Source organism: Elephantulus edwardii, unplaced genomic scaffold (genome assembly GCF_000299155.1).
Source record: "Elephantulus edwardii isolate Elephantulus edwardi_28Jun2011 unplaced genomic scaffold, EleEdw1.0 scaffold00001, whole genome shotgun sequence".
NCBI classification, from domain to species: Eukaryota; Metazoa; Chordata; class Mammalia; order Macroscelidea; family Macroscelididae; genus Elephantulus; species Elephantulus edwardii.
Genome location: NW_006399751.1, coordinates 1,589,808 through 1,601,986, shown reverse-complemented (window position 1 = coordinate 1,601,986; position 12,179 = coordinate 1,589,808). Strand labels below are relative to the sequence as shown.

General features: G+C 42.9%; 1 protein-coding gene across 1 annotated transcript in view; it reads left to right on the top strand.

Annotated features, from left to right (window-relative positions):
* Nucleotides 1-6,434, top strand: part of ZNF19 (zinc finger protein 19) — a 7,801-nt gene extending 1,367 nt beyond the window's left edge. The window contains exons 2-4 of the mRNA XM_006878870.1: nucleotides 2,740-2,866; nucleotides 3,438-3,551; nucleotides 5,350-6,434. Coding sequence (XP_006878932.1) covers nucleotides 2,740-2,866; nucleotides 3,438-3,551; nucleotides 5,350-6,434 — 1,326 coding nt within the window. The remainder of the gene's footprint in view (nucleotides 1-2,739; nucleotides 2,867-3,437; nucleotides 3,552-5,349) is intronic.
* Nucleotides 6,435-12,179: the final 5,745 nt, after the last annotated feature.

Here is a 12,179-nt window from a genome sequence, read left to right as displayed (position 1 = left end):
CTGCCAGAGCTCCCTATCAAATGCTACCCTTTTGATACTATACAGTTCATAATTCTAATGAGTGTGTACCTTCTAATCTTATGTTTGCCATTTTGGCCTCTCTGTTATTTGGCTGCAAGCTGAACCATTGAGGTGCATTTTGTTCAATTTTTTAAAGGTGTCTAAGAACTATAGTCTTGGGGTTCCATCGTCCACTATCAGGCCAGTAACATGGTCCATTTTAACATTCTTCATCCACTTTTTATCCTTTTGTGATTCATTTTAGAGCAGTCAGTATTGGCAGCTGTTGTTGTTAGGTGCCATTGAGTCGAATACGGCTTACAGTGACTCTGTGAACAATGGGTTTGAACTTTGTCCTACCCTGTGCCATCCTCACACTTCCTGACACACTCGAGCCCATTACCGCAGTCACCATGTCCATCCACCTGGTTGAGGGTCTTCCTCTCCTTTGCTGACTCTCCACCCTTCCACGCATCATGTCCCTTTCCAAGGAGTGGCCCCTCCTGGCAATATGCCTGAAAGGTGAAGCCTCATCATCCTTGCCTTCAAAGAGCTCTCTTGCTGCACCCGCTCCATGACATACTTATTGTTCTTTTGACCATCATGGGATGTTCAGTGCTCTTCTCCAACACAATAAATCAAAGGCATCAATTCTTCTGCCATCTCTATTCATCGTTCAGCTCTCATATGCACAGGAAGTGACTGGAAAGACTGTGGCCTGAATCACACCCACCTTAGTCCTCAAACTGACATCAGAGTGGCAGCTGGGCATTATCTAATTCTCCTATGCTCAGGGTCATGGGGGTTGAGGGTCACAGAGAGTCATTATCATTAGCTTTTAGACTAATTGTTTCTGTGCATCTTTGCTTTCTTTCCCTCATCTTTGTTCTGGACAGAAAGAGACTAAAATCTATGCTTTCGATGACTGCTTGCAAGCTTTTAAGACCCCGGCCACTACTCACCAGAGTAGGATATAGAGCACTGTGTTTGTGGACTGTCATACCATTGCCTTTGTGAACTGTGTGATGACCTTCGTGTCCCCTGACACTATGGTTTCAAGGTGCTGGGACCAGCAACACCTTTCCTCAGGGTGATGAGTCAGTTATGTTTCAGAAGTTTACATGAGTTCTCTCCCAGTGGTCTCTGCCATATACACAGCATGTACTAATCTGAATGTAGAAATGTCATGTGCCAAGCTTTTGTATGATCATGGATGCGGTATCTCTCTTGTCCATGTCTGTCCTTCAAGCCTTTCTGCATGTGTATCCACTTGTAGATTCATGTTTATTATTGCAGATGTTGCAGGATTGTGGGGTACTGTTTAAACTGCTCAATAATGTTTCCTTCTTTTTTATTTTAACTTTAAGAGTCCCTAAGGCTGGGAGGGAAATGTGCAACAATAAACGAATGAAAATTCAAGTTTTCAGTAAACTTTCATTAAAATCACTATTTTAAAAAAATGTGAAAAAAAACACACATGATGGAATACTATGCAGCACTCAGGAGCAATGATTTTGAACATTACTATATAACTTGGGAGGGAATGGAGAACATTATGATGAGTGAACTCATCTCATAAGGACATAACTCAATCTCTTAAGGACAAATACTATATAAGACTGTTATTACAGAAATAGAAAGATAACTAGTAAAACGTGTATGAGCATCCGAGAGGGGATGGTAGAAGCAGAAAGGTGAGGAAAAGCAGGAGGAAAATCATTGGGTCACACCATTTGGTGGGTGAGGGGAGGGATGGATAAAGGACACTGGAAAGATCCAGCAGGGATTTGGAAAGACAGCATTGGTGGGCAAAGTTCAATGTTGATTAATTCTAAAAAATATAGTGAATGGGAATAATTACATGAAACACAATGTGAATGAAGAATAGTGTGAAACACAATGTATACGAACTTTATAAGCAAACCAATATAAAATAAAAAATTATTTAAAATAAAGGGGAGGAGTATTTTGGGGCTGGTGGGTACTTGTAAGATGAAAGGAAGAGTTGGGAGAGGGGAAGATATTCACAGCACCCATGTTAGTAAGAGTAGCCACTGTAATAGAGAGTATAAGACAATGCCAAGGTTTTCTGGGATTATGGAGTTGGGACTAGCCAGTAGATTGAGAAAACGAGGCTCAGTCAGCAAAGTGTCACACATGCCTTGGAGGAGATGAGGCAGTGATAATAGTTGCACTACAGGAAGGATATACTCAAAATTCCTGAATGATACATGGAAAGTTAATGAATTTGGCAAGTGTTTTGCTCTGTATAACCCCTTTCTTTCCTCCCACAAATGAGCTACCCAGGTGTCAGAAGTATCTTCTGGGAAGACCCTTCAGGAAGCAGAGTGGTCTGCCCCAGGTGGCACTGGGCTCCCTCTGCTGGAGGTTCTTGAGTATAGACATCACAGCTCCTTTGTTCAATGTTAGGTGGGGCGCAGACGAAACAAGCTTAGCTGGGCGACCCATAACTTTATTTTAGGCAGGTGAATTCATAGGACATTTTTCCCCAGGAATTTAAAAATGTCACACGTTAGACAAGAAATCTCATGTCTTTATAGAAGTTCTATATTTTTGTTTGTAGAAGTAGTTCTGTTATATACCAGTTCATGCCACCTTTTCTCTTACCCAGCCCTTATAGAGCCACACCTTCAGGTTCTCGTATTGTCCCCTTGGCCCCACACTCTGACCCTGAGCCAGAGGATTGGCTTTGAGACAGCAGCACTTTTTGTTGTTTAGGAAGTGGTGACCTTTCAGGATGTGGCTGTGTACTTCACACGCACAGAATGGGCTCTCCTTTCGCTCGCACAGAAGACTCTGTACCGAAAAGTAATGCTGGAGAATTATGGGAACTTGACTTCCCTGGGTAAGGCATCCATATTTTAAGGCTTTTTTCTTTCCTTTTTCTCCTGACAGGCTGGGTGTAGTGGGTAGGGGAAGCAGAATGGGCTCTCTCTTTTATCCTCTGCTGAATGGTGACTTGCAGACCTGATGCTAAATGGCCAACCCTAGTGGTTGCTGGGTAGGGAAAGCCCTCATGTCAATGTAGTTCCACTATATGGAATTAATGTTCCCTGGTATAGGATGATGAATTATTTTACAAGGGGCTTGCCACATTCTCGAGTTGGCACTACTCTCCTCTTTTTTCTAGAAAATTATATGATCCCTTCTTGTGTTTTTATATGTCTTGGATTTCACTAGTTTACCTGCCTTAAAGTAGTTTTCAGGAGAGTCACTTTGCTTATGACCTAAATCTTTTTGACTGTCTCTGATTGTGAGCCCTCCTCTGCAGGTCTTTTTGATTCTGAGATTTTTGTGTCTGTCTTTTTCTGGGATTGCAGCACAGCTTTTTACCACTAGGCTGCCAGAACTCTGTCTTCCTTCCTTTGAAATTACAAGCATAAGGCTGAAATTTTCTATTTTCCTCCCCTTTTTAGGATACTCAGTTCCTAAGCCTTCTCTTATCTCACGCTTGGAGGGAAAGGCTTTGCTGTGGGGCCTGGGGCCAAAGGATCGTTCACTTGCAGAGAGCGCCAAAGATCAAAGTAAAGGTAAGAAAGGCAGGTCTAGAACTGGCACCCATGGCACTGTATTTTAAAGTGATCCATGCCAAGTAGGATTTGATTAAATTGGAATATTTCTGCTAATAAATTCAATACTAAACCTTTGGTACAAATCTTAATTCTTGCTAGCGTTGTTACAAGTGCTGTCCAGTGGACTATGATGCATAGCAACCTTGTGAGCATCGTATCTGAACCCTGCTCTATCCTCATCTGTCCTCTTCAGCTCTGATAGACTTGAGCCCATTGTTATAGTCCATCCTGTTGAGGGTCTTCCTCTCTTTTGATGACCCACCACCTTACTAAGCATGGTGCATTTTTTCCCAAGGACTAGCCCCTCCTAAGAACATGCCCAAGGTATGTGAGGTGAAGTTCCACCGTCCTTGTCTCTTAAGAACACCTGGGTTGCACTTTCTCCAAGACACATTTCTTTATTTGTCTGTTGGTGAAATGAATATTCAATACTCTTCTCCAACACCACAGCTCAAAGGCATTCATTCTTTTGTCATTCTTAATCATTGTCCCACTTTTCCAGTAGTCAAAAGGGAGAACCAGCTGACATACCTAACAGCCTGTAAGTGGACAAACAAAATGTGTTGGGGGTAGGTGTGTGTGTACAACACACATATGCAGTGAAATAATAGTCATAAAGAGAAATGACATCCTGCTGGATTCTACAGTGCGCACAAATCTTGAAAACCTGGGTGTGAAATAAGTCTTCCATAAAAGGACATATAACCATATGATTTCTTTTGTATCAAATAGACAAACATAGAAACCAAAGATAGTTGGTGGCTGGCAGGGGTGAAGAGGTAATTTTGCTTAAGGACCAGTGAGTTTATGTTAAACATAAACAATTTGTGATGATAAACAATTTGTGGAAGCATAGTGAGAATAGTTGTACGACTTGAAGAATGTAATCATGGGGAGCTCTGGTGGCCTAGTGGCAAGAAACTGTACTGCAATCCCAGAGGAACATGGTTCGAATCCACCAGATGCTCTGCTGGAGAAGGAGGCGCAATCTCCTCCTGTACCAGTCAGATCTGATTTGATGGTACACGCACACAAAATAATAAAAAAAATAAAATAAAAAAAAAAGAATGTAATCAGGCTGGTTTTTCCTAGTAAACTGGGCAAGAGTAAGAGTTTAGAACTATAAGCTTAAGCAAGACATTCTGTTTGCACTTGCTCGAGTCTGGGGGTTGTCATGCCTGCAGGGCATACTCTTGAGCCTTCTTCCTTTGCTAGTGGAGTAGGTAAGTGTGGTTGATGTATCCTCTCCACCTGGCCTCCTGAGGAAGAGTGAGAAGAGTTAGTTGAAGAACTCTGTCCTGGAGAAATCACTGCATGGGAATAGGAAGTGGAGGAGCAGACACAGCAACATGGAGCAGATGCAGGGACCCTTACCACAGTGGCCTTGCCACCTTCCTCTTTAAGGAACATCTGGACTAGGTGATCATAGATTGTCCTGAGAATAATGTCATCCAAGCCCCTCCATGATTCTCTTTGTTCTGCTTTGCAATAGCCTCATGCCCTGAATTCTTGGGAAATTCAGGAAGCAGTCAGACGTGCTGTGTGTACTGGCATGTGCACTGTCAGTATCTGATATCCTGCTTCATCTTGACAATTTGTGCATTTGGTGATTGACAGTTTTATTTACAGCCTTATCTTTTTAGCTGGCTCAAGTGGAGATCAAAAGACAGTCTCTAGAAGGCCTGATAGTTTTCCATGTTTTATTCTTCATCAGTTAATTCTTAGGTTTCGTTTGTTTTCTCTCTTCTTGTGTCAGATGGTGAAGCCAACAATGACAATGAGTCCACATCAGCACAGAAACTCTCTAGACGAAGAGACAAGATGCTCGAACGTAGGCTGCAGCAGAGGGTCCCTCGGAGAGCTGACTTTCCGCAAACACGTGAACTGGAGAAGTGCCAGGAGATCCTCACAGCAAAACGTACAAAGGGAGAAAGAATCCCCTGTGCAAGGCAACTCTTCTCATGTGAGGAGTGTGGAAGATGCTTCCGCTATTTCTCTTACTATGAACGGCACCAGAGAGTGCACACTGGCGAGAAACCCTTTGAATGTAACGAGTGTGGAAAAGCCTTTAACGGCAATTCATCACTCGTCCGTCATCAGAAAATCCACACTCGAGAGAGAGCCTACCAATGTGAGGCATGTGGGAGAGCCTTCAGTGATAATGCCAGCCTGACTAGACACCAGAGAATCCACAGTGGGGACAGACCCTATCACTATAAGGAGTGTGGCAGTCATTCTGAGGTTGTTACACACCAAAGATTCCACACTGGAGAGAAACCCTACGAATGTGGTGAGCGCGGAAAGGCTTGGGTTGGGAATTCACCACAAATTCAGCATCAGAAAATTCACACTGGAGAGAAGCCCTGTGGATGTAATGAATGTGGCAAAAGCTTCACAAGGACTTCCCTCCTTAGTCAACACCAGCGTATTCACACAGGGGAAAAGCCTTACACTTGTAAACTGTGCAGCCACGCCTTCAGTTGTCATACAAAGCTAACTCAGCATCAGAAGATCCACAGTGACGGGAAGCCCTTTCCGTGTGTAGATTGCGGGAAGGCCTTCATCTCTAAGGAACAACTCAAGAGGCACCACAGAATCCACATTCCGTTGTCTTCCTTTGTATGTGATGTGTGCGGACAAGACTTCAGCAGCAAAGGAAATCTTTTTCAGCATCAGCAACGTCACACCGGAGAGAAATCCTATGAGTGTAGCAAATATGAGAAAACTTTCAGGACTACTTTCCAGCTCGGTCCTCATGAGCATGTCCAACCTGAGGAGAAGCCAGTGCTGGACATTTGTCATTTTGGCCTCCCCGAATTTTTTACCCCCTTTTATTGGTAATGGTATATACATACACTTAATTTATTTTTGCACCTCATCCTCTACTCAGGAATAGAATCTGGGGCACAGGCCTGGCTCAGCTGCACGCTCTTCCCAGGGTCAATGAGTGACCTAAGATGATCCAAAAAGAGCAAGTCCCAGGGCTTGGCACAAACTGATTGTAGGAGCTATTCTTGTTCAGTCATTGGACTTGAGCTGAGAGGATCCCTGGATTCCTAGGCAATCTGAGAACCAAGTCTTCACAGCAGAGAGTTACCTGAGAGTGGGCGAGCAACTAGATCTTAAAGATATTGGTTGGAAAACTACATCAAACTGTCTGAATATAGTATTATAGCTGGTTTTTCAAATTTCATTAAGCAATAAATTCGTTTTGGTGTTGTGCTTAATCAAATCTGAGATTTTTTTCTTTTCATGGAAGAGTGCTAACTTACAGCACTTTTATCAGTGTAGTAATTATTTACTGTCTGCAATGGTAGCAAACCTCATGGGCAAATGTTCTCTGTGCTGTGTGTTGTGTTATGTAGGAATGTTTTTAACTCTAGTCCCTAAGTCATGCAGCACTCTGTCAGTCTGCTGCACTGAGGTAATCTCGGTTGGCTGTGATGCTGGACCTTGTGCCATTGGGAGGTCACATGCCATAATGGCTGCCCAATATGGACAGTGTTTGGTGGAACTCCCAGTTTAAGACAGGTTTGGAAGCAGAAGTGACATCCACTTCCTAAACCACATGCCTCTGGAAACTCTGTGAGCTTGGAGAAATGACAGTAATTATAGAAAGGCTTCAGGCCTTTTGTACATAGAGTTGCTGTGAGTTGTGCTCAAGTTGACAGCAATAAACAACAACAATCCCTGAGAGGGCTTTACTGCCCTTGTGTAATTTGCCAGCAAATAACATTTTCTATATTGAAATATTGCATACATTACAGAAAAGTATACAAGCTGTGGTTGTACAGTTTGGATTTTTTGCAAAGAGCATTGCTATATCAGCACCAAGATCAAGAAATAGAGTGTTTCCAGCAACCTGGAAGTCCCTCTGTACCCCATTCCAGTCATTGAGCCTCTCAAAATAACTTCTCTTTTGACTTCTACCATCATAAATGAGTTTGCCTACTCTTTGATATTTTATCTAAATAGAATAATCATTGTGGATTCATTGATTCTCAGTGCTGCAAAGAAAACTAGGCTGTGATTTTTAATAAACCATACTTAAAACTTTCTGGTTTTATACATTTTAGTAATATATACCACATACAAAGCTATGGCACATAATTTGCTGTTATTCTCAAAGACCAAGATTGGATTTATGAAGAAATGAAAATGATAATAAAAAGTAATTAAATTAAAATTAATACATTTTAATATAACGTTAATAAAAATGAGGTACTCTGCCTTGTCAGAAAAAGTTATGATGGAGTCATTGGAACAAGAACCATCAGATTACATGGAATATAACACTTCTAGAAAGTACTAAGAGTAATAATACATTGTACTATTAGTGGACATTTACATTATTACTTGGGGGATCATTTAGAGGTCTGAAAAAGAAACTAAAACCAGGGACTCTTGCATTGTTTCACCAATTACAGCTGCTCTTTATGGTAGCAGCAGTAATATTTTTAGACACCGTGTATATAATACTATTCAGGGTAAATTTTGTAATAATCTTCACGTTAAAATTGGAGAAACACAAAGGAATTTATTAAGCTTCCTAAACATTCATAGCTGGAGCGGCAGTTATGAGTCGGTTCTGTCAGTACAACAACAGAGAACAGAGGCAGCTCTGATGGCATAGTGGTAAGGAGCTGCATTGCCAATCCAAAGCGCGCAATCACCCCCATTGCGGTTTACTTCCTTTGAAAACCCACTGGAGCGTCAGCTGTGAACTGGTTCCTACTTGACTGACACAACAACAAAGATTCATAAAAAGTAGTAAAAAAAAAATCAGGTGCTGATCAGAATACTGATCTTCCCCATTACTCTCTGTACAAAAGCTGTAATACTACTTTCATCTACGAGAGGGCTGTAATAATGCCTTCTATACCTTCATCACTGGAAGCAGGAGCGGCATCCACTTCCAAAATGGCTTGCCTCGAAACTCTATGTATGAACAGTGTTCAGGCTGTTCGTTCCTAGGGTCGCTATGAGTCGTCTACGACTCGATGGCATTACACAACAACAACAACATACCTTCATCAAGATATATGAAGGAAATAAGCACCTAATATGCATAAGTGTTTATAGTTAATAAAGTGGTTTTCAGATAAAAGTGGTTTATAGCACCTGTAGACACAAATAGTTTGTTCATGAAGAGAGTTTAAGATGACTGGATAAAGTTCTTAGAGCATATGGATTCTCCAACTTTATTGTATTTTTACTTGTACAATTTGAAGAGGAGCCTCTCTGTGTAATGACTGAAGTAATTTTCAGGTTTTTATTCCTAAAAGAACAGTAACAAATGTCTTTTAATGTGTGCATGCACACATGTGAATACATGTGCCTTCTGATGTAATAATAAAACGTCTAGAAGCCTCCTCCCCTGACCATTTGAGTCGACGAGAAATTCTTCCCTTGAATTCTTTGGACTTTGAGGAAAGTCTAGGACACGAGGTGCTATGCTAGGTTCAATCCATCTGGGTTCAAAAGAAGGAATAGGGAATTGTCCGGAGGTCAGGGTTAAAATAGACAGGGATCCGCACCAGGCTGGAGAGCATTAACGACCCAGTCAGGCTAGCACCTTGGACAGCGCTACTGCTGCCTTATTTTTCCACTATAGTCCTGTCTCCATATGGTGAGAATAATTAATTCCTTGGGACTTTGGACTTGACATACTCCTCCAACGGCAACTCTGAAAACGACAGTATTTTACAACCACCAGGATATTAACATCGATAAAGTAAAAATACAGAAAGTTTCCATCTCTGCAAGGATCTCTCATGTTGCCTTTTTTTACAAACGCACATTTTTTTTCGACCCCATCCCACCTCCTCTTTTAAGCTCTGAAAACCACTAAGTAGTCTCCATTTCTAGAACTTTATAAATTGTATCAGAAAATATTACATTTTTGCACCTACACTCTCTCGCCCCCACTGCCAGCATAATTCTGTGCAGATTTATCCAGGTTGTTGCAGGAATCTAGTTGCTCATTCTGACAGCTGAACGGCCTTGCCCGGCTGAATATAACAGAGCTCGCGGGCTCGAGTCTCCGCGGGGCCGAGAGGGGGGCACCACAGAGAGCGAGCGACTCCGCTCCTAGAGAGGCTCGGCCGCGGCCTGATGACGCACTTCCTGTCGCGCCGCTCTAGCCGCCGGCTGCGGGGGTAAGTTTCGGTCTGCAGGTGTTCTGGGGGTGTCCTGACCCCCACGGTTTCTGGTATGTTTGGGAGGAGCCCTCACTTTGAGGAGGGCGCATCCCTCGCTATCAGGTGGTCACGCCTGGGGGAGGTAGACACACGGTTGCTGCTCCTCGACTCCCGCTCTGCAGTTGGCCTAATACGTCCCGGCTTGTGGAAGCATCACAACCACAGTCCCGAGCACTTAGCACTTGATCTTTTCAGAGAGGAGACTGTTGAACTTTTGAGAAGGTTTTTTGTTTGTTTTCTGGTAGAAAAAAAAGGAAGAAAAAGTTTTAAACAGTTGACAGCTGGTTGTTTTCAGTAAATACGATTCGCTCAATTCGTTAATGGGTCTTGTTCGTACCAGAAAATTCACCCATCTTTTGTCCTTTTTTATAAAACGGAAACGTTGGCATGCATTTGACTTCACACTCTGAAGCAGCATCCTACAGTCATCCATATCAGCTTCGAGGACACCATTGAGCCCTGATGGGACCCTTGTAGGGAGATGTACGGCTAACCCAAACGTCCGCCTCTCTTTCGCCATACTTTTCAGATAGGTAATGATCAAAAGGTTTAATCACTTTGCAAGGCCCACACCATGTGACTGAGAAGTCGATCACTACGAGTGTTTCTCCAGCACCGTTCAGGCATGCCATAAAATCTTCCTTGCTTTCGATCTGCTTCATCATTTTGGCCGTTAGGGTCTGACTTAAAGGAATGGAGCTGAAAACCAGTCGAGGCCTTGACAGAGGCTTTGTTCCTGGTACAGGACGCATAGTCATTTGGTTAGGCTCCTTTTCTGAAGATGTCCTTCATGTCCCACCTCACAGTTTCCTAGACTGTTCAGCACTGGCCAGGTTGCCTTTTCTCTCACTCACAGCCTATGAGTGGGAACTGACCCATAGCAGACCCTTCAGTGGGTTTCCGAGGCCGTAAAATACCCTGGAGCTTCTCCATCTTTCTCTTTCGGAACCACTGGTGATTCAGATGGCCAGAGAGGTGGACGTTTGGGTTAGCAGTACAGCTCCCTACAGGAGTCCCATCAGGGCTCAATGGAGCCTGTACTGTGTGAATAATTTCCCACTAGAAGATACTGAAATCTATCCATATCTGTCCACACCTTAGAATACTAAGTTAATTTCTTCTGCCCACAACACCTCAGGATTCTGGTATGGGTTTTATTTTGTGGTGTTTTTGCTCTCGAGATTGTGTTATATCCAATATTTCTCATTTATAGCTTCCTCCAGGGATTCACTTTGCTGAAAATTCACTTCAGCCCACCTGCTGAGAATTTGCATTTCTACACAAGATATACAGAATCAGAATCTACATTTTAACGTTGTGATGGCACATAACAACAAACTTTGCTTAAATGTAAGTTCTGACTTAGTATGTTGTTGTGTACCCATTGAGTTGGAACCAAGCCATAGCTGACCCTCCAGCGTGTTTTCTGAGGGGTGTGTGTGTGTGTGTGGTGTGATATGGTATGTGGAGATTGCACATCCTTCTCCCAAAGAGCAGCTGGTGGATATGAATCCCATACCTTTGGGATTGCAGCACAACTACTTGCCACTAGGCCATCTGCACTAAAAATTCATTTTAGCAGGGACTTGATAGAATGTCCGATGCCCTGGCTGCCTCTTTATTGGATCCTTTCAGTTTATATATGTTTGGTCTTTTTAAATTTAAATTAGTCCTGGGGTCTTACTCTGCTTAGCCGAAATTTCTGAATGGCTTACTCTGTTTTTCTCCTTTCCAACTCTACCAAGGTATTTGAAAGCATGGCTCAGACACAAAGTAGAGGGCTCCCTAGAGGTATCAGGACTCTGAGGACATCCAGAGTTCTTTGGGATGGTAGAGTGGGATGTGGGGAGCCAGCTGTCTCTTTTCAGACATTGTTTCCCTCAGCCATCTCCACAGCCTCAGTGCTGGACTTAGGAGAGCAGCATCCCCTTCTCCAGATACTGCCTTCCTGGGTTACTCTACAGCCCACAAAGCCTTCCTTTTCTTTCAGTGGAATAGCAGAGAATGCTGCTTTAGATGAAGAGAAATAGACCAGAGGCATTGGTAATCTCTTGAGCTGAGTCACGAATCTTTATTATTCACTAGGCTCTGCTTATATTTTACACATACTCTTATATGTATGTATGATATGCATCAGAACTGTAAATCTTGCGGTTCCTGGCAGTGGGTGAGCTTAAGTGTTAGACCTGCGACTGCACAGAAATTACTGCCGCCTTCCTAGCACCTACTCTTGCTGCTGTTTGTGGGCTGCCTGCATCTCAGATTGCTTGCTGTAAGAGGTTCTGTCCACCCTTGGGTGGGGGTAGTTTGTCTTACATGTGTCTCTGTTTGTTTGTTTTTTTTTTCTCTCTTAGCTGTACCTCATCTCTGAAAGGGAAAGAAGGTG